Source organism: Mirounga angustirostris, unplaced genomic scaffold (genome assembly GCF_029215605.1).
Source record: "Mirounga angustirostris isolate CCGP_5_RB_7025 unplaced genomic scaffold, mMirAng1.0.hap1 SCAF_2, whole genome shotgun sequence".
Taxonomy (NCBI): Eukaryota; Metazoa; Chordata; class Mammalia; order Carnivora; family Phocidae; genus Mirounga; species Mirounga angustirostris.
The window spans coordinates 117660463-117683509 of record NW_026991710.1 but is presented as its reverse complement, the minus strand read 5'-3'; the positions used below and the strand labels follow the sequence as shown (position 1 = coordinate 117683509).

The 23047-nt window shown below is 36.7% G+C and overlaps 1 protein-coding gene across 2 annotated transcripts in view; it reads left to right on the top strand.

The window, feature by feature from the left end:
• CLGN (calmegin) overlaps positions 1-22477 on the top strand; it is a 59086-nt gene extending 36609 nt beyond the window's left edge. For both annotated transcript variants that reach the window (XM_045880410.3, XM_045880409.3), the window contains exons 9-15: positions 9327-9440; positions 9615-9765; positions 11563-11778; positions 12855-12980; positions 18878-19046; positions 20078-20178; positions 21927-22477. In XM_045880410.3, coding sequence (XP_045736366.1) covers positions 9327-9440; positions 9615-9765; positions 11563-11778; positions 12855-12980; positions 18878-19046; positions 20078-20178; positions 21927-22007 — 958 coding nt within the window. In that variant the 3' untranslated portion in view covers positions 22008-22477. The remainder of the gene's footprint in view (positions 1-9326; positions 9441-9614; positions 9766-11562; positions 11779-12854; positions 12981-18877; positions 19047-20077; positions 20179-21926) is intronic.
• Positions 22478-23047: the final 570 nt, after the last annotated feature.

Genomic DNA, 23047 nt, shown 5'->3' with positions numbered 1-23047 from the left:
TCCTGTGGTTGGAGTCGGGCATTCATCTGAAGGTTTGACCCTGGCTATAAAGTGAGCATCTGCTTCACTTTATAACTGGCTTATGTGGCTGTTGTCAGGAAGTTTCAGTGCCTTGCCACTTGGGCCTGTCCTTATGTGCGGTCATGGCATGGTGGATGGCTCCACCAGAGGGAGTGACCACAGCGGGGGAGAGAGCACACCCACAGAAATTGTAACACCTTTTGTAGCCTAATCTCAGAAGTGACCGGTCAGCACTTCAGCTGTATTCTGTCACATAGTCTAACCTTGTCTGGTACATTTGGGAGGGGTACTACACGAAGGCATAAATACTAAGTATAATTTTGTTTTTTATTTCTTTATTTTTTAGAGGGCTGGGGAGGGGCAGAGGGAGAGGGAGAGAGAGAATCTTAAGCAGGCTCCACACCCAGCATGGATCTCACAACCCTGAGATCATGACCTGAGCCAAAATCCAGAGTTGGATGTTTAACCAACTGAGCCACCCAGGTGCCCCACTAAGTATGATTTTTTAAAGTTCTGTTCTTAGTTTACTAAGAGTTTTGTTTTTTTCCAAGATTGGGTGCTGGATTTTGTAAAGTACTTTTGTGCATCTGTTGATGACCATGTGGGTTTTGTCTCTTATTTTTTTAGTATGGTGTATTATATTGATTGATTTTCAATATTAGACTAACCTTGCAGTCCACCTGGTCAGCAAATATTGTCCTTTTTATATTTGCTGGATTTTCATTGCATGTTTTCTGTCAGATTTATCAAAGTGTAATTTTCATAAAGGTGAATTCATTTATTTTAGATATACAGTTCTGTGGTATTGACAGACAGACATACACAATGATATAACTATTACCACAATCATTATATGGAATATTTCTGTCATCCCAAAAAGGTTCCTCATATCCTTTATAATCACTTCCTCCCACCCTTACGCCCTGCAACCACTGATTTGATATCTGTCTTTTAGAGCTTTGCCTTTTCCAGAATATCATATAAAATGGAATCATATGGTATACAGCTTTTGTTTCTGGTTTCTTTCACTTAAATAATACTTTTTGAAATTCATCCATATTTTTGTTTATATAAGTGGTTAGTTTTATTTTAGGGATTTATAGGGATTCATCATAATTTGTTTATCTAGTCACACATTGATGGAGATTCTGGTTGTTTCCAGTTTGGGGCAATTATGAATAAAGTGTTTATAAACACTTGTGGACAGGGCTTTGTGTGAACATAATTTTTCCTTTTTCTTGGGTAAATACCTAGGAGTGGGATTGCCAGATTATATAGTCAGTATATGTTTAAATTTCTAAGAAACTGTCAAACTTTTCCAAAGGGCTATACCATTTTGCATTCACACTAATATTAAGTAAGAGTTATAGATCTTATACATTTATGGCATTTGGTATTATCTTTTTATTGAGATGTAATTGACATATAACATTGTATTGGTTTAGGTGTACAACATAATGACTTGATGTGTGTGTTAATTGCAAAATGATTAGCACATTAAGTATAATTGACATCCATTACCACACAGTTACAAATTTGTGTGTGTGTGCATGTGTGTGATGGGAACTTTTAAGGCCTACTCTCTTAGCAGCTTTCAAATATACAATACAGTATTATTAACTGTAGTCACCATGCTCTACATCACATCCCCAGAACTTATTTATTTTATAACTAGAGTTTGTACCTTTTGATCTTTTTTTTTTAAGATTTTATTTATTTATTTGACAGAGAGAGAACAAGCAGGGGGAGTGGCAGGCAGAGGGAGAGGGAGAAGCAGGTTTCCTGCTGAGCAAGGAGGCCGATGTGGGGCTCGATCCCAGGACCCTGGGATCATGACCTGAGCCAAAGGCTGACCTGCCCAGTGACTGAGTCCCTTTTTGATCTCTTGATACTGTTTTTTTGTTTTTGTTTTTCTTTGGGTATTCTAAAAGGTTTGTAGTGATCTCTAATGTCATTTTGATTTGCATTTCCCTGATAACTAATTATGTCGAGCAACTTTTCACTCACTTCCCATTCATATCATTTCTTTGATCAAGTATTTTTTCAACTTTTTTGTTTTAATTGGGTTATTTTTTATGTTGAGTTATGGAAGCTCTTTATATTCTGGATACAGATATTATATTAGTTATCTATTGCTGTGTAACAAATTATCCCAAAACCTAGCAGCTTAAAACATTATCTCACAGTTTCTGTGATTCAGGAATCTGAGAACAGATTAGCTGGGTCTTCTGGCTCTGGGTTTCTCACAGGCTGCAATTAAGATGTCAGCTGAGACTGTAGTCATCTAAAGGCTCAACCGGGAGTGGATCCACTTTCAATCCCACTGAAGTGGGTTTTGGCAGGGTTCCGTTTCTCAGAGGACTGAATTGTCATTGTTGGACCAAGAGCCTCAATTCCTTGCTGGATGTTGGCCAGAGTCCTCTCTTGGTTCCTTGCAATCTACTCTCCATAGAGTAGCTCACAATATAGTAGCTCTCTTCAAGGAAGTGAAAGTGAGGGAAGAGAGAGTGCAGAGAAGATGGACGTCACAGTCCTTACTGCATTAACAGTGTCCTCCACAAATCCATATCTACCCAGAACCTATGATTATGACTTTATTTGGAATTAGGGTCTTTACAGATGTAATCAAATTAAGATGAGGTCATAACTGAATTAGGATCCAATGTGAGTGGTGTTCTTAGAAGAAGAGAGAAATTTGGACAGATACACACAGGGAGAACACCATGTGACAACTCAGGCAGAAATTGAAGTGATGCATCTATAAGCCAGGGGATGCCGAGTATTGGCAGCACCACTAGAAGCTAAGAAGCAAACTGCCCCTAGAACCTTCAGAGAGAACACAGCCCTTTCAAAACTTTGACTTCTAGTCTCCAGAGTTCTGTCATTTTAAGGCTGTAGTTTGTGGTACTTTGTTACAGCACCTCAGGAAATTAATATATGGTCTTTTATAACTTAATCTTGGAAGTAACATCCCATCAGTACTTTCTGTTCATTAGTAGTAAGTTCTTAGGTCCGACCCACACTCAAGGAGAGGGGAGCACCCATGGGTATGAGTACCAGGAGGCAGGAGTCACGGGAAACTATTTCAGAAGCTGCCTGCCTCAATCCGAGATGACTGCAGTCCTGGCCCGTTCTTTGATTCCAACCTGTCAGAGACCCTGAGCAGAGCACCCAGTAAGGGATGCAGATTCAGAAACTACAGTAGTAAACATTATTTTAAGCTCCTAAATTTTGGGGTTATGCAGCAATAGTCAATTAATACAGATATGCATCATGCAGATATTTCCTCTCACTCTGAGGATTGTCCTAATTTTCTTTTTTTTTTAATATTTTATTTATTTATTTGACAGACAGCGAGACAGGGAATATAAGCCGGGGGGGTGGAAGAGGGAGAAGCAGGTTCCCCCTGAGCAGGGAGCCCGATGTGGGGCTCGATCCCAGGACCCTGGGATCATGACCCGAGCTGAAGGCAGACGCTTAACGACTGAGCCACCCAGGCGCCCCTGTCCTGATTTTCTTAACAGAGAACAGAGTTTTAAATTTTTATGGAGTTCAGTTTGTCAGTATTTGTCTTTGATGATTCATGATTTTAGTGTCTTACCTAAGAAATCTTTGCCCAAATGAATGTCACAAATATTTGCGCTTTTTTCTAGACAAATAATTTTGACTAAAACTCTGTTCTAAGTTAATTGTATGTAGTGTGAGATCTAAAACAAGATCATTTTTTAAAAATATGGATGTCTAATTGTTTCAACACCTCTTGTCATCATTAATGTCTGTAATGATGTGTACTGATGACTCATTTCTAATATGGTAATTTGTGTTTTTTCTTGATGTGTCTAACTAGAGGTTTATCAATTTAAAAAAATTTTTTTAAAGATTTTATTTATTTATTTGAGAGAGAGGGAGAGCCAGCAAGAGAGCACAAGCAGGAGGAGCAGTAGAGGGAGAGGGAGAAGCAGGCTCCCCGCAGAGCAGGGAGCCCAATGCAGGACTCGATCCCAGGACCCCGGGATCATGACGTGAGCCGAAGGCAGATGCTTAACCAAATGAGCCACCCAGGGGCCCTGAGGTTTATCAATTTTATTGATCTTTTTGAAGAACTGGCTTTTGTTTTAGTTTTTCCCCTCTATTGACCTTTTTAAAATTTTGCTATTTACTTTCTTCTTCTTACTTTGAAGCAAATTATTGCTTCTTTTTTTTGGCCTAATTTATTAAGTTAGAAAATCTCTTCTGATAGAAGTAGCTGTAAATTTTCTCTAGACACTGCTTTAGCTATGTTTCACAAATATGTATCATTTAAAAGAACATTCAGTTCATACTGTTTTCTAATTTCATTAGTAATTTTTTCTTTGATCTGTGTGTTTTTACATGTGTTGCTTTGGTAGCATTTATTTGGGATTTCCCAGATATAATTCGCATTTTGACTCCCAATTTTTAATTCTATTGTCAGAAAATTTGCAAATGTCAATTACATCAGTGTGGTTGAAAGCTTCTATAATTTACTGGTTTTCAGTCTGTTTTCTTACTGAGAGAAGAATATTAAAATCTTTAACTATGGTGATGGATTTGTCTATATATCCTTTGAGTTCTGTTAGTTTTTGCTTCGTGTATTTTGAAGATCTGTTACTACATCTTTTTGCAGTATTTCATGACCTCTTGAGGAACTAATCACTTTATTATTATAGAATAATATCCTTCTTTATAAACTCTTGTAATACTCTGTCTTGACATCTGCTTTAGTCTCATACTGAGTCAACAGTCCTGCTTTCTTTTAAATCATGTTTCCATTGAATATTATTTTCCATTGTTTACCTGTAACCTATATATGCCTTTATTTTTTTAAATTTTATTTTATTATGTTATGTTAATCACTATACATTACATCATTAGTTTTTGATGTAGTGTTCCATGATTCATTGTTTGCATATAACACCCAGTGCTCCATTCAATACATGCCCTCTTTAATACCCATCACCAGGCTAACCCATCCCCCCACCCCCCTCCCCTCTAGAACCCTCAGTTTGTTTCTCAGAGTCCATAGTCTCTCATGGTTCGTCTCTCCCTCCGATTTCCCCTCCTTCATTTTTCCCTTCCTACTATCTTTTTTTTTAACATGTAATGTATTATTTGTTTCAGAGGTACAAGTCTGTGACTCATCAGTCTTACACAATTCACAGCGCTCACCATAGCAGTACCCTCCCCAATGTCTATCACCCAGCCACCCCATCCCTCCCACCCCCCCACCACTCCAGCAACCCTCAGTTTGTTTCCTGAGATTAAGAATTCCTCATATCAGTGATATCATATGATACATGTCTTTCTCTGATTGCCTTATTTTGCTTAGCATAATACCCTCTAGTTCCATCCACGTTGTTGCAAATGGCAAGATTTCGGGTTTTTTGATGGCTATTCCATTGTATATATATATTTGTATATATATACCACATCTTCTTTATCCATCTGTTGATGGACATCTTGGCTCTTTCCACAGTTTGGCTATTGTGGACACTGCTGCTATAAACATTGGGGTGCATGTACCCCTTCGGATCCCTACATTTGTATCTTTGGGGTAAATACCCAGTAGTGCAATTGCTGGGTGGTGTGGTAGCTCTATTTTCAACTTTTTGAGGAACCTCTATACTGTTTTCCAGAGTGGCTGCACCAGCTTGCATTCCCCACCCACAGTGTAGAAGGGTTCCCCTTTCTCTGCATCCTCGCCAACATCTGTCGTTTTCCTGACTTGTTAATTTTAGCCATTCTGACTGGTGTGAGGTGGTATCTCATTGAGATTTTGATTGGGATTTCCCTGATGCTGAGCGATATTGAGCACTTTTTCATGGGCCATTTGGATGTCTTCTTTGGAAAAATGTTCATGTCTTCTGCTCATTTCTTGATTGGATGATTTGTTCTTTGGGTGTTGAGTTTGACAAATTCTTTATAGATTTTGGATACTGGCCCTTTATCTGATATGTCATTTGCAAATATCTTCTCCCATTCTGTCAGTTGTCTTTTGGTTTTGTTGACTGTTTCCTTTGCTTTGCAAAAGCTTTTTATCTTGATGAAGTCCCAATAGTTCATTTTTGCCCTTGCTTCCCTTGCCTTTGGCGATGTTTCTAGGAAGAAGTTGCTGCGGCTGAGGTGGAAGAGGTTGCTGTCTGTGTTCTCCTCTAGGATTTTGATGGACTCCTGTCTCACATTTAGGTCTTTCATCCATTTTGAGTTTATTTTTGTGTGTGGTGTAAGGAAATGGTCCAGTTTTATTCTTCTGCGTGTGGCTGTCCAATTTTCCCAACACCATTTGTTGAAGAGACTGTCTTTTTTCCATTGGACATTCTTTCCTGCTTTGTTGAAAATTAGTTGACCGTAGAGTTGAGGGTCCATTTCTGGGCTCTTTATTCTGTTCCATTGATCTCTGTGTCTGTTTTTGTGCCAGTACCATACTCTTCTTGATGATTACAGCTATAGCTTTATTTTTAAAGTGATTTTTCAGTAGGCAACTTATATGTGGTCTTGTTTTTTAAGTGGAGTGTTTTAAACCATCTACATTTAATGTAATTATTAATATGGTTGGATATAAACTGTACTTGTTTTCTTCCTACTTGCTTTCTGTTTGTCCCATATATTCTGTACTTGAAAATATTTTTTCCTGAATTTTTTTAGATGGAGTTATTTTATTTTTTAGTCTTTTATTTTTTCTTTCCTTTTGGCATACTACCTTTTCCTCTGTGGTTTATTATTTTAGTGTTGCTCTAGGGTTTACAATATGCATCTCTAACTTATTTCAGTCTACTGTCATTATACCTCTTTATGTCTGTGTTAATCTTATAAGGGTCTTATATTTTCCTCCTTCCATCCTTCATGCATTATCATACCTTTACTTCCTCTGTCTGTACTATGAAGGCCACACATATTTATTCTTCCATCACTGTCTTTTAATCAGACAGTTATTAGGAGAAAATTTCTTTTATTTATTATTTAGTTAGCGTTTCTGATACTCTTGTGTAGATAAACATTTTTGTCTGTTGTTTTCCCTCTTCCTGATAAACTTCTCTTAACACATTGTGGTACATGTGTGCTGTCATTGAATCCTCTCAACTTTTAATTATCTGAAAATTTATTTTACCTTAATTTTTGAAGGATGTTTTCACCATTGAATTGTAAGTTGATAGTTATTTAAAAAAAAAAATCGTTTTTTTTTTAAAGATTTTATTTATTTATTTGACAGAGAGAGACACAGCGAGAGAGGGAACACAAGCAGGGGGAGTGGGAGAGGGAGAAGCAGGCTCCCCGGTGAGCAGGGAGCCCGATGCGGGGCTCGATCCCAGGACCCTGGGATCATGACCTGAGCCGAAGGCAGACGCCTAATGACTGAGCCCCTCAGGCGCCCCTAAAACAATCATTTCTTGAGTTGTCTTGAGGCTTATATCGTTTCTGATATGTCAGTTGTTATTCTCATCCTTTTACTCCTTGACCTAATATGTAATTTTTTCCTGTTTGGTTTTAAGATTCATTGTTACTGTTTTCAACAATTTGGTTTTGTTGTGCCTTGGGTGTGTGTGAGAGTGTGTGTGTGTGAGAATTTGTGTGTGTGTGTGTGTGTGTGTGTGTTTGCCTTGCTTTTGAGCTTTTTGGGATGTGGCTGTGTAGTTTGTATCAAATTTGGGTAATATTTGGCCATTATTTCTTTGAATATATGTTCCTTCCCATCTCTTTTTTGGGGACACCACATAAATGTATGTTAAACTGCTTTATAGTTTTTCACAGGTCACTTAGGATCAATTCATTTTTTAAAATCAATTTTTTTCTCTCTGCTTCATTTTGGAAAATGTCTACTCCTATTTCTTTAAGTTCTTGCTTGTTTGTAAACATTGGGGTTACTACCTACTCAGAAATAGAGTAAGTAGTACTGGATAACCAAAGATGTTTACTTGTTAACTCTCTTGTAGATAAAGAGAGATACTGATTACTAATAAAAATGTCTTTGCTTTCAAGCAAATAGTATGATAGGGAAGCAGGTTTTACAAGGTAGGAAGAACAGTATGATTTTTAAAAAAATTAATAAAAAGTCACTTAATGCATAACTTTAATGAATTCATACTTTCAGAAAGGGTAGGACTACATCTCTCCATGTGGATTTTCTTACATTGTTTCATATTTGTTTACCCAAAAAGAGTAAGGCTGAGACATAAGTTTGGCCTTAAATGAGATAAACTGCTTATAATAACCTCTCTCTGATTGGTGATACATGTTAGAATTTGTTTCATAAACTGGTAAAAGAAATGTTCCCTTAAATTTTAAACTCTAGTTACTTGGAGCTCAGACAGACTCCAGATGACATTGATATCAGGCAAGTACAAGTCTTTACATATAGAGAGTTGATTATTTGAGTTTATTTTGTTATTTAGGTTTGTTTGAAAAATCTTAATGTAACCTTTTGTTTAAAATTTCTACTTTTCTATAAAGATGAAGTTCTATTCAGTACTTACTATGATTATGTTTATATACTTAAGAATTTGTTTTCTAAGTGTTATTTTTTTAATGAAAATACAAAATTACTAGACTTAAATATGATGAGTTAAAAAAATAATATTGGAATAGGGAAGACATTTCCAAATATGATGTAAAATTGAAGAATCATAAAAGAATTATCAATAAATTTCAACTACATGAAAATAAATTATTTGAATATGGCAGAAAAAAACCCACCTACCATAAACTATATCAAAAAGTACATGAGAAACTGGAAAAAATATTTTTAATTCATATAGCTGACAGAGAGATAATTTTGTATTAGTTCCTAATATATTCCAGGATATTCATTATAGCATTGTTTGTAATAGTACATTTTTGGAAACACTAAATGTCCCTCAACAGTAATTGGGTTAAATAAATTATGGTATATCCACAAATTAGAAAACTGTACAACTGTTAATAACTGTATATAAAACAGCTTATAAAGCTGTCTTGGCACATAGTGGGCTTCCAATATGTGTTTGTTGATGAATGAATGAGTGTTTAAGTGAACAAAAGTGATGTTGAACATACTCTGTATAGAAATCTATCCTTTGTGTTTAAAAAAAAGAATATATACAAATATGTGTGTATGCATGGATCACAACAGGGAATATATACAAGAAAGTGACAAGTTAGCAGAAGATTTTGGTGGATGAGAGATGGGGGAGTTAGTAGGCACAAAGACAGAAGGGTAGGAGATGCCTTTTGGTATCTTCTGAATTTTGTAACATATGCATTTTTAAACCTTTTGAATAATTAATACTTGGCACAAAATACTGTATTTGCAGGGATGAAAGCGAACCTGCCCAAATAGAAGATTTAAGTGTTATTAAACCTGATGGCTGGCTTGATGATGAACCAAAATTTATTCCAGATCCTAATGCTGAAAAACCTGATGACTGGTAAACATTCTTCATCCTCACATGTCAATTTCATACATTTCTTGCTTTTTGTTACTAGTTCATATGACTGACAGGAGAAACTTGAGGTTACTATACTTGAGGTTACTATAAATGTGTAGATACACAGTTTCATCTGTGGAACTTTTATGTTGAATTTTTTCCTAATTTCCTAAGGAATGAAGACATGGATGGAGAATGGGAGGCGCCTCGTATTTCTAATCCAGCATGTCGAATTGGGTGTGGTGAGTGGACACCTCCCCTGATAGATAACCCCAAATACAAAGGAGTGTGGAGACCTCCAATGATAGATAATCCTAACTACCAGGTAATAACCACTTCTTACAACTGCATAGTAAAGTTTAAAGTGCTGTGATAGTTCTAGTTTTGATAATGTTATGTTAACTTTTAGAAATTTGATTTGTAATAGTATGCATTAACTATCGTAAGAAGTCAAAGAAAATGGACTCCAACTAATTTATATTTAAAAAGTAAAGTATTCTTGGGGCACCTGGCTGGCTCAGTCCATAGAGTATGCAACTTTTGATCTCTGCATTGTGAGTGCAAGCCCCACGTTGGGCCTAGAGTTTACTTTAAAAAAAATAGTAAAGTATTCTTTATGTAATTTTCTGGGGGAATAATATTAAGAACTAAAGATGAGACACTTAATACTGTATTTTTCCCTGGTAATTGATGATCACTCTGGAATCAAGTTCTATTTTAGAATTAAACATAAGAAATGAGTTCTGATCAGGAGACCTCACATTGTACATTTTAGTAATTAATTCCTGTGTTGAATTAATGTGCTCCTTATTTTCTGGTGTTATTAAACTTTGGATTTTTTAAAATATGAATTAGATATCTTTTGAGTGTACCTAGATTTTTGGGTAGAAATCTCTAGGTTATCCATTTAACCCTGTAGTTTTATCTAATTATTCATTGACATTTTCTAATATTTATTATATGGATGCAGTTACGTATTCCAATTGTTTACTTTAGTTTTTTTTTTCATTGCATTTATCACAGAGTGTTTATTTTGGTAACGTCTTTGTTGAATGTCTGTCTCCCTCATTACTTTAAATTTAATCAAGGAACCATGTCTCTCTTGATCATCACTCTGTCCCTAGCATCTGGCATAGTGCCTGGTACAGAATAGACATATATGATGGAGGAATGAATGAGTAATCATATTGTCAAATTTTATTTATTTGATTGAGTTTAATCATTTAAGATCTAATGGAACTTTTATGTTGAATTTTATTCTGAGGTTCAGCCATGACTGATAATTGATGCCCATCATGGGTATATGTTAAAAGGAGTGGCTTCCCCTCTGCCTTCAGCTCAGGTCATGATCTCAGGGTCCTGGTATTGAGCCCTGCATGGGGCTCCCTGCTCAGTGAGGAGTCTGCTTCGCCCTCTCCCTTTGCCCCTCCCTGCTACTTGTGCATGTTCTCTCTCTCTCTCTCTCTCTCAAATAAATAAAGTGCATTATAAAAAAAATTTTTAAAAATAAAAGGAATGGCTTCATATTTACCATACAGTGCTCTCTCTGATTTGTGTAATTTTAATGACTTCTTGCCTTGAATAACTTTACTAAATGTAAAAAAACTTGTCTAAAATAGTATCACTTACTTGTGAAATTTAGTTACTCAAGTTTCTGTGTGTGTTGGGTTTTCACTTTGCCTATTTTTGCAGTTTAAAGTCAGTTTTATTCATAGGGAACATTGTGTACAGAATGAGAAGAACCAAGTTTTTATTTCCAGTGACTTGCTAATGAGTTAATATCAGTTAATGCTTTCTTTTTTCTCCAATTAGTACTGCTGATTTCATTCAACAACAATGATTTCTTCTTTTTTTTTTTTTTGAGAGAGAGAGAGACGGAAGGGGCAGAGGGAGAAGGAGAGAGAGAATCTCAAGCAGGCTCCACGCCCAGCATGGAGCCCAACATGGAGCTCATCTCCCATCTCTGAGATCATGATCTGTTGAGCCAAAATCAATAGTTGGACACTTAACTAAGCCACGCAGGCGCTCCATCCACAACAATGACTTCTTGAATAGCATTTATAATGGGATTATTTTATTTGAAAGTGTCTTTAAATTATTTTTTCTTTATTATTTTTTCCAGGGAATCTGGAGTCCTCGAAAAATTCCTAATCCAGATTATTTTGAAGATGATCATCCATTTCTTCTGACTTCTTTCCGTGCTCTTGGTTTAGAGCTTTGGTCTATGAGCTCTGATATCTACTTTGATAATTTTATTATCTGTTCAGAAAAGGAAATAGCAGATCGCTGGGCTGCAGATGGTTGGGGAGTGAAGATAATGGTAGCAAATGCTAATGAGGTACAGTATTTACCATAGAGTAGTCATAGGACTTTATCCTGGTTATGGGTTATACAAATGGCCCTTAAGAGGTAAATAAATATGCAATAATTAGTAAATGTACTTAAATAAATTTGTCGATAAAATATTTAGCCTTACTATATTATGGTACAACTTCATCATGAACTGTATAATGAACTATATATATGTGTATGTCTTCATTAAATTATGATAGCATAATGGGATTTAATTGCCTACTTGCTATTTATAAGGAGACTACTTAATATCCTGGTCACCTTGTTAATTCACAGCTTAAGTGGTTAACAGTAATGTAAATATTATTCTTTACTCATTTTAATTATTTTTCACTTAGAGGAGTACAGAGGATTTTAAAATTTATTATTATTAAATTGTGTTCCAGTATTTTTTTACTCAAATCTTAACACTGTTTAGAAATACTAAGCTAAATATTTCAACACAATGCATCTTGGAGAATGTATCTTTAAAATCAATTACTGTAAAGGAAAATACCTTACATTTGGTTTCTTTGGACATTAGCAAAAACTATCAAAAGATTAGGTAAAGGGGTTTTCATTTTGAAACTTTTTAAATTTAGACATTTAATGATTTTAGATTTCATTTTAATGAGAGAAGCTGTTTCCTCACACAGGTTGTGTGTGAAATTTGTTAATAAAAAAAAGAAAACACAGTAGTTCCCAGGTTCTTTAAAATACAGAACCAAAATGAGTTATCGAGCATTTATACTTCTAAATGAAGAAGATAATACATCCATAAAGAGTAGTTCTATCCTTAACCTTACCAAAAAAATAAAATTGTCATAATTCTTGGTGATAGGTTAGTGATTTCTACCTATGTAGTAACATATCTTCTACTACAAAGTCTCAAACAATGATACATGCTAATAGAGTTTAAACTCTACAGTGGATAAGATGGGAAAATAAAATATTTTTAGCCTACAAGTTCATCACTCCTTAATATAAAACACTTATCTAAAATAAGCTGTTTTTTTGTAGGTGGTATTTCCTAAAAAATGTTTATAAAATCTGAATTTCATTTTTATGCTTATTCTTCTATAGCCTGGTATATTTAAACAGTTAGTGGTAGCTGCTGAAGAGCGCCCATGGCTTTGGCTCATTTATCTTGTGACTGCAGGGCTTCCAATAGCATTAATTGCTTCATTTTGTTGGCCAAGAAAATTCAAGGTAAAGAAATTGAATTTCCTTCAACTTAAAATAAGTCTGTTAGTGTTTAGGAGTTCTATTGAGCAAGTGATTCTTTTTTTTTTTTAATTTAAATTCCGTTAATATATAATATATATTAGTTTCAGAGGTAGAGGTTAGTGACTCATCTGTCGTATATAATTCCCAGTGCTCATTACATCATGTGACCTCCTTCATGTCCATCAGCCAGTAAACCCATCCCTCTACCCCCTACCCCTCCAGCAACCCTTAGTTAGTTTCCTATGATTAAGAGTCTCTTATGGTTTGTCTCCCTCTCTGATTTCATCTTGTTTTATTTTTTCTTCTCTTCCTCTATGATCCTCTGCATTGTTTCTTCAATTCCACATATCAGTAAGATCATATGATAATTGTCTTTCTCTGATTGACTTATTTCGCTTAGCATAATACCCTCTAGTAAAATCCATGTCATTGCAAATGGCCAGATTTCATTTTTTGATGGCTGAGTAGTATTCCATTGTGTGTGTGTGTGTATATATATCTTCTTTATCCATTTACTTGTCGATGGACATCTGGGCTCTTTCCATAGTTTTGCTGTTGTGGACATTGCTGCTATAAACATTGGGGTGCAGGTGCCCCTTCAGATCACTACATTTGTATCTTTGGGGTAAATAGCCAGTGCAATTGCTGGGTCATAGGGTAGCTCTATTTTCAACTTTTTGAGGAATCTCCATACTGTTTTCCAGTGGCAAGTGGCTGCACCAGCATGTGTTCCCACCCACAGTGTAGGATGGTTCCCCTTTCTCTGCATCCTTGCCAACATCTATTATTTCCTGACTTGTTAATTTTAGCCGTTCTGACTGGTGTGACATAGTATCTCATTGTGGTTTTGGGATTTGTATTTTCCAGATGCCGAGTAATGTTGAACATTTTTTCATGTGTCTGTTGGCCATTGGGATGTCTTCTTTGGAGAAATGTCTGCTCATGCCTTTTGCCCATTTCTTGATTGGATGATTTGTTCTTTGGGTGTTGAGTTTGACAAGTTCTTTATAGATTTTGGATACTAGCCCTTTATCTGATATGTCATTTGCAAATATCTTCTCCCATTCTGTTGGTTGTCTTTTGGTTTTGTCGACTGTTTATTTTGCTGTGCAAAAGCTTTTTATCTTGATGAAGTCCCAATAGTTCATTTTTGTCCTTGCTTCCCTTGCCTTTGGGGACATGTCTAGCAAGAAGTTGCTGCGGCCAAGGTCACACAGGTTGCTGTCTGTGTTCTCCTCTAGGATTTTGATGGATTCCTATCTCACATTTAGGTCTTTCATCCATTTTGAGTCTATTTTTGTGTATGGTGTAAGGAAATGGTCCAGTTTCATTCTTCTGCAATTTTCCCAACACCATTTGTTGAAGAGATTTTTTTTTTTTAAAGATTTTATTTATTTGACAGAGAGAGACACAGTGAGAGAGGGAACACAAGCAGGGGGAGTGGAAGAGGGAGAAGCAGGCTTCCCGCTGGGCAGGGAGCCTGATGTGGGGATCAATCCCAGGACCCTGGGATCATGACCTGAGCCAAAGGCAGATGCTTAACGACTGAGCCACTCAGGCGCCCGAAGAGACTGTCTTTTTTCCCATTGGATATTCTCTCCTGCTTTGTCGAAGATGAGTTGACCATAGAGTTGAGGGTCCATTTCCGGGTTCTCTGTTCTGTTCCATTGATTTATGTGTCTGTTTTTGTGCCAGTACCATTCTGTCTTGATGATTACAGCTTTGTAATAGGGCTTGAAGGCCGGAATTGTGATGCCACCTGCTTTGGTTTTCTTTTTCAACAATCTTTTGGCTATTCGGGGTCTTTTCTTTTTTTTTTTTTTTTTTTTTATTTTTTAAAGATTTTATTTATTTATTTGAGAGAGAGAGAATGAGAGAGAGCACATGAGGGGGGGAGGGTCAGAGGAAGAAGCAGACTCCCTGTCGAGCAGGGAGCCCGATGCGGGACTCGATCCCGGGACTCCAGGATCATGACCTGAGCCGAAGGCAGTCGCTTAACCAACTGAGCCACCCAGGCACCCTCGGGGTCTTTTCTGATTCCATACAAATTTTAGGATTATTTGTCCCAGCTGTGTGAAAAAAGTTGATGGTATTTTGATTGGGATTGCATTGAATGTATAGATTGCTCTAGGTAGCATAGACATTTTAACAATATTTGTTCTTCCAATCCATGAGCATGGAATGTTTCCGCATTTCTTTGTGTCTTCCTCAGTTTCTTTCATGCGTGGTCTCTAGTTTTCTGAGTACAGATCCGTTGTGTCTTTGGTTAGCTTTATTCCTAGGTATCTTATGGTTTTGGGTGCAATTGTAAATGGGATCGACTCCTTAATTTCTCTTTCTTCTGTCTCATTGTTAGTGTATAGAAATGTAACTGGGGGTGCCTGGGTGGCTCAGTTGTTAAGCGTCTGCCTTTGGCTCAGGTCATGATCCCAGGGTTCTGGGATCGAGCCCCGCATCGGGCTCCCTGCTCGGTGGGAAGCCTGCTTCTCCCTCTCCCACTCCCCCTGCTTGTGTTCCCTCTCTCGCTGTGTCTCTCTCTGTCAAATAAATAAAATCTTCAAGAAAAAAAAAAAAGAAATGTAGCTGATTTCTGTGCAGTGATTTTATATCCTGCCACTTTGCTGAATTCCTATATGAGTTCTAGCAATTTCGGGGTGGAGTCTTCTGGGTTTTCCACATAGAGTATCATGTCATCTGTGAAGAGTGAGAGTTCGACTTCTTTGCCAATTCAGATGCCTTTTATTTCTTTTTGTTTTTCGATTGCTGAGGCTAGGATTTCTAGTACTATATTGAATAGCAGTGGTGATAGTGGACATCCATTCCATGTTCCTGACCTTAGGGGAAAGGCTCTCAGTTTTTCCCCATTGAGAATGAAACTTGCTGTGGGCTTTTCATATATGGCTTTTATGATATTGAGCTATGTTCCCTCTATCCCTACACTGTAAAGAGTTTTAATCAAGAAATGATGCTGTACTTTGTCAAAAGCTTTTTCTGCATCTATTGAGAGGATCATATGATTCTTGGTCTTTCTTTTGTTAATGTATTGTATCACATTGATTGATTTGTGGATGTTGAACCAGCCTTGCAGCCCAGGAATAAATCCCACTTGGTCATGGTGAATAATCCTTTTAATGTACTGTTTGATCCTATTGGCTAGTATTTTAGTGAGAATTTTTGCATCCTTGTTCATCAGGGATATTGGTCTGTAACTCTACTTTTTGGTGGGGTCTTTGTCTGGTTTTGGGATCAAAGTAACGCTGGCCTCAGAGAAAGAGTTTGGAAGTTTTCCTTCCATTTTTATTTTTTTGAAACAGCTTCAGAAGAATAGGTATTAATTCCTTAAATGTTTGGTAGAATTCTCCTGGGAAGACTTCTGGCCCTGGACTTTTGTTTGTTCGGAGATTTTTGATTACTGCTTCAATTTTCTTGCTGGTTATGGGTCTGTTCAGGTTTTCTATTTCTTCCTGTTTCTGTTTTGGTAGTTTACACATCTCTAGGAATGCATCCGATTTCTTCCAGATTGCTTAATTTGTTGGCATATATTTACTCCTAATATGTTCTTATAATTGTTTGTATTTCTTTGGTGTTGTTTGTGATCTCTCCTCTTTCATTCATGATTTTATTTATTTGGGTCCTTTCTCTTTTCTTTTTGATAAGTTTGGCCAGGGGTTTATCAATCTTTTGTTTAATTTTTAAAATTTAATTTAATTTATTTTATTTTATTTATTTGAGACAGAGAGAGTGAGCAAGAGAGAGAGCATGAGTGGGGTGGAGGGGGAGAGGGAGAAGCAGACTCCCCACTGAGCAGGGAGCTCAACGCCCGGCTTGATCCCAGGACCCTGGGATTATGACCTCAGCCGAAGGCAGACACTTAACTGACTGAGCCACCCAGGTGCCCAATCTTAGTAATTCTTTCAAAGAACCAGCTCCTAGTTTCGTTGATCTGTTCTACTATTCTTTTTGTTTCTATTCCATTGATTTCTTCTCTAATCTTTATTAATGCTCTTCTTCTCCTGGGTTTATGCTTTATTTGCTGTTCTTTCTCCAGCTCCTTTAGGTATAAGGTAAGGTTGTGTATTTGAGACCTTTCTTGTTTCTTGAGAAAGGCTTGTAGTGCTATATACTTCCCTCTTAGGACCACCTTTGCTGCATTCTGAAGGTTTTGAACATTTGTGTTTTCATTTTCATTTGTTTCCATGAATTTTTTTTTAAAGATTTTATTTATTTATTTGACAGAGAGATACAGCAAGAGAAGGAACACAAGCAGGGGGAGTGGGAGAGGGAGAAGCAGGCTTCCCGCCGAGCAGGGAACCCGATGTGAGGCTCAATCCCAGGACTCTGGGATCATGACCTGAGCCGAAAGCAGACGCTTAATGACTGAGCCACCCAGGTGCCCCTGTTTCCATGAATTTTTTAAAATCCTTCTTTAATTTCATGGTTGGCCCATTCATTCTTTAGTAGGATGCTCTTTAGTCTCCAGGTATTTGAGTTCTTTCCAAATTTCCTCTTGTGATTGAGTTCCAGTTTCAAAGCATTGTGGTCTGATAATATGCAGGGAATAATCTCAATCTTTTGGTAATGGTTGAGACCTGATTTGTGACCCAGCATGTGATCTATTTTGGAGAATGTTCCATGTGCAATCAAGACGAATGTGTACTCTATTGCTTTAGGGTGGAATGCTCTGAATATATCTGTGAAGTCCATCTGGTCCAGTGTGTCATTAAAAGTCCTTGTTTCCTTGTTGATTTTCTGCTTAGATGATCTGTCCACTGCAGTGAGTGGGATGTTTAAGTCCCCTACTATTATTGGATTATTATCGATGTGTTTCTTTGATTTTGTTATTAATTGGCTTACATAATTGGCTGCCCCCCATGTTAGGGGCATAAGTATTTACAATTGTTAGATCTTCTTGTTGGATAGACCCTTTAATTATGATATAGTGTCCTTCCTCATCTCTTATTACAGTCTTCGGTTTCAAATCTAATTTGTCGGGGTGCCTGGGTGGCTCAGTCGGTTAAGTGTTTGCCTTCAGCTCAGGTTGTGATCCCAGGGTCCTGGGATTGAGCCCCATGTCAGGCTCCCTGCTCAACAGGGAGTCTGCTTCTCCCTCTCCCTCTGCCGCTTCCCCTGCTTGGGTTCTCTCTCTGTCAAATAAATAAATAAAATCTTAAAAAAAATAAAATCTAATTTGTCTGTTATAAGGATTGCCACCCCAGCTTTCTTTTGATGTCCATTAGCATGAAAATTGATTTTCCACCCCCTCACTTTCAATCTGGAGGTGTCTTTGCGTCTAAAATGAGTCTCTTGCAGACAGCATATTGTTGGGTCTTGTTTTTTAATCCAGTCTGATACCCTGTGTCTTTTGATTGGGGTATTTAGCCCATTTACATTCAGGGTAACTATTGAAAGATATGAATTTAGTGCCATTGTATTGCCTGTAAGGTGACTGTTACTGTATATTGTCTGTGTTCCTTTCTGGTCTGTGTTGCTTTTAGGCTCTCTCTTTGCTTAGAGGACCCCTTTCAGTATTTCTTGTAGGGCTGGTTTGGTGATCACAAATTCTTTTACTTTCTGTTTGTCCTGGAAACTTATCTCTCCTCCTATTTTGAAAGACATCCTTGCTGTTTAAAGTATTCTTAGGTGCATATTTTTCTCATTTAGCACCCTGAATATGTCATGTCAGTCTTTTCTGGCCTGCCAGGTCTCTGTGGATAGGTCTGAGCAAGTGCTTCTTAAAAGCCATAAGCTAAATTTCCTATAAGTTTTTATTGCTGATTCACTGTGTTTGATATCAGTTATTGCAAAAAAAAAAAAAAACCCAAAACTTAAAAAATAGAGCTTTGCTTTTACTAAAAATAGCTTATGTTAAACTACCACAGAAAAAATATGAAGATTCAGAGTATAAAAAAACTGACATATGTAAACCACAAACAAAGGGAGCACTAGAGCAAGAAGTGAAGGAAAAGAAAGCTGCCCTGGAGAAACCAGTAGATTTGGAAGAAGAAAAGAAGCAAAGTGATGGTGAAACTCTTGAAACTCCTGAAAAAGGTAAGATAATGACAGGTAGGTAGGTAGCCAGCCAAAGGTAGGATAGTGATAGTGAGTTACAGTGGGGACCCTGGGCAAAGCTCCTAAAAAGAGCACATGATCTGGTAAACACTAGCTGTTGCACTTGATTATTGTCAAATATCTACCATCTGAATCCCCATGAGTCCATGACCGTGGCAGAGGGGAGTAATGGCCCCTGCCTGGATGCTGTACCCTGAGCGGTCGTCCTGCTTACAGTTCTTGTTTTCTAGGAAGAGAGAGGTTTAAGAGCAGGTGTGAACTCCATGTGTCGTAGCTGTTTGCAGGGGCTTTTCTTGTCCACAAGAATGTAGATGAGATGGGAGGCCAGACAGCACAGCCTCTATAGGAGAGGAATAGGTTTAAAATTCGCACCCAGTCTTTTAGTAAAAGGCTGTTGTTCATCAGATAGTTTATCATATTGAAAGAATAATTTAATGGCCCGAAAGGACTGCTGCGTCATATGTCCCCTTCCCACCCTATACTAAACTCATCAACATGTTCGAACTGAAGAACTGAGGCTTTTTAGTGGGTCTCCATTGAGACTTGCTTACACTCATCTAGGTATTAATAAACTGTCAATATTTGCCAGGTGTCTCAAGTCAGGCTCCAGACTGAGCCCCTTACAACTTAAATTATGTCTTGAGCACTGTTTTTAACTTAATAATTGATGAAACAGTTGACTTAAAAATTATACTCTCAAAAAAATACACACAGATGTATATTTACATATGTATGTGTCCATATGTATACGCATAACACATATATATTTGCTTTTCATTACATGTAGACTGAATGCTTAAGAATTTCTTAAACCTCTCTTCCCTCAAATATGATGATTTATGTATAAAATGTTGTAAAATAATATTTGCAATTAATTTTTTAGAAATTTCTCATGATAGAAATTGCTTTTAAATATTGGAATTTAAATAAATCCCCTTGTTGTATTTAATACTTCTCAGTAGCAAAATTCTAATTCAGGTCTTTGCCTGTAATAAAAATCTGTATTCTAGAAGAGGAAGGTGAACCTGAGGAAAAGAGTGAAAAAGAAATTGAAATTATAGAAGGACAAGAAGAGGGTAATAAATCAAATAAGTCTGGATCAGAGGATGAGGTAAGCAACTCTTTAACAGAAAATAAACTAGATTTTATGTACGATTGTTATCCATAAAAATTATTTTAACAAAGCAGTCTGGTTTATAGAGAATTTTTTCAAGGTCCTACTGTACAAAAATTGGCCATATTTCTCCAAGCTTTCATAAGAGTCTCCATATTGTTTTTAAAATGTATCCATAAAGAAGGTAAGAAAATACTATAATTTATATCATCTTAATGCCTGATGAGAAACAGTATAAAGTAGCCTGGGTTTTGCAAAATAGAGTTGCATCTGTAAAAAATTATGACTTTGTTAGTCTGTTGAAAATTATTATAAATAGACCATTTGAATATTTAAAAGGTAATTCTGTTTATTACAAGACAGTGTTCTTTATACCCATTATAAAAACATTCCCATGGTCTGAATAATTTATTGTCATATTTTGTAATATTTCATTCATTGGGTAGTTGAGTAGTATCTGCCTGATAGGGTGTTTTTTCCTGAAATCTTTAATAAACTAGTTTTCCCATTAACTTGATATGTCTACCCCTTTCTGCATCCTGATATATAACAGAACTTTCTACAGTGCCTCTTTTTAGTCTGTTATTCTGGAACCAGATGCCATCCAGGATATGATTCAGAACCAGAGCTTTCTCTTTTTACCCAGCATGTTTTATCTGCTAGCCTTAGGAGCTATGTGACCTTACCCCAGTCACCCTACTCAGCACCCTCTAGGCAGTGCTAGGCAGGGGAAAATCACAGTTTCACCTGGCCTCTTGCATATGATGATGTAACCTTGCTGTTTTGTCTCTCTGAAGAAATCTCTCACATAAATTTGTTTTATTGTTATTGTTTGTTTTCTAAAGCCTATTCAGTACCTATACTTAGGTACTGGTCTTAATGCCTTGTGAGTTCTTAAAGGGACTTTGGGGGAACATTAGTATGAATATCCACATTAGAGGAAGCTGGGTGAAGATAATTTCTTCCAGGACAGAGTTTTAAACAGTCATTGTCTCACCTGTCACTCTGAATAACAATACTTACAGTCATTCAGTTGAATATGTGTCTGGTTATATTTTGCTTTACAAAACATTTTATGTACCTTTAAAAATATTTTAATTCTGTCTTTGTCTTTTAGTCTTCTTATATGTCAGCGGGCTAAAATAAGCCAATTTTTATATAGTATGACCTTGAAAAATAATTATAACTATTTTGTATAATACCATATAATACCTTCATTATTTTATTTTGTTACACAAGTTTAATTTACATGTGAGTGCTTATGGGATAAGGAAAGAAAAAACCCAGACTATAAATTTGATGTTTCCCTTCCCTCTCTCCTAATTTTCTCAAAGTACTGTGTGTCATAAGTTCTGAAAAAGTTTCTGCGAATCCAACTCAGCAGTCCATTACTTTTAGAACTATTGTGATGAAGTTAGTGCTTAATATCCCACAATGAAAAGATCATGTAGCCTTTAATTAGCTATGACATTGAGATTAAATTCCAAATGATAAAATCATGAATTGAGTTGTTAGCAGTATTCCTTGTCAGAGGACTTTGATAAGCAGAGTTATTCCAAAAATGTAATCATGCCAAAGGGTGAACAAATTAAAACATGTTAACTTAAGTACACATTTTTGATCAGCTTCATGAATTAAAGAACACATATAAGGTAGCATTTGTTAGAACATGTATTTTTGAGAATAAGAAATTTAGTATTTACCCATTGTATGAAAACAACCGTCTGCATCATTCTTTGTTCTAGATGAAAGAAGCGGATGAGAGCACGGGATCTGGAGATGGGCCAGTGAAGTCCGTACGCAAGAGAAGAGTACGAAAGGAATAAACTCTATTCAAGTATTTTTAATTCCTGAGCGAGATATTTGGCATTCTAACATCAGTGTGCTAGAGCCGAACTTGAGTCAACCTGCACGTTTCTAATATCTAGCAATGTTATTCTTTCAGACATTTATTTTAGTCTTTCTTTTCAGGAAAAAAAAAAAACAAAAAACTTTGAAGTTACCTGGTCTTTAAATTTAGAATAAAGGAGTGGCACGTTACTTATCCGATTTAAGAGATTACTATCATTAGAAGTTACCAAGTTTTAAAAGTTGGAGAAAGTTTTGGTTTGTACAGAGCAAAATAATACGCAGCAGCTTTCCTGCTGTTGGAAAATCAGTTACTAGAAATTCCTCTTAAATGGCTCTATGACGCTGTAACGGTAGTTCTATAATAAAAATGAGAGTGCGTTCTGTTGTTCAGAGCTAAACACAATAAAGTTGCTGTATGGTTGTTTGATTCTGTCCACAGTTGAAAGTGTTGTATGTGGCCCCCATTTGCCTGGTTGTGTCAAATTACAGTTAGGGTCTGTTGTTGTTCACTTAAATTACAGATTCCTTTGAAGAGGTGCTTTGTTGACAGGTCAACAAAACAGAAAAGTCTTAGGTGTCATTCATAGAATCACTGGTTAATAGTGCAGCATATTTTACATTTGAATGCAAAGATAATAGGTTCATCAAAATATAATGGTGTACAGAGACTTTTTAAGCCTTTATAATTGTTTTATGCCAGAACGGCTTACCCTACTCAGAAGATTGCTTATGCATACACTGCTCTTGAAAATAAAATTTAGGGGCGCCTGGGTGGCTCAGTCGGTTAAGCATCTGCCTTCTGCTCAGGTCATGGTCCCAGGGTCCTGGGATGGAGTCCCGCATCGGGCTCCCTGCTCCGCAGGGACCCTGCTTCTCCCTCTGCCTCTGCCTCTCTCTTTCTCTCTGTCTCTCATGAATAAATAAATAAAATCTTTAAAAAAAAAAAAAAAGAAAGAAAGAAAAGAAAATTTAAACATTTTTCCTTCCTCAAACTATACCCTCTTTAAAAGGTAAA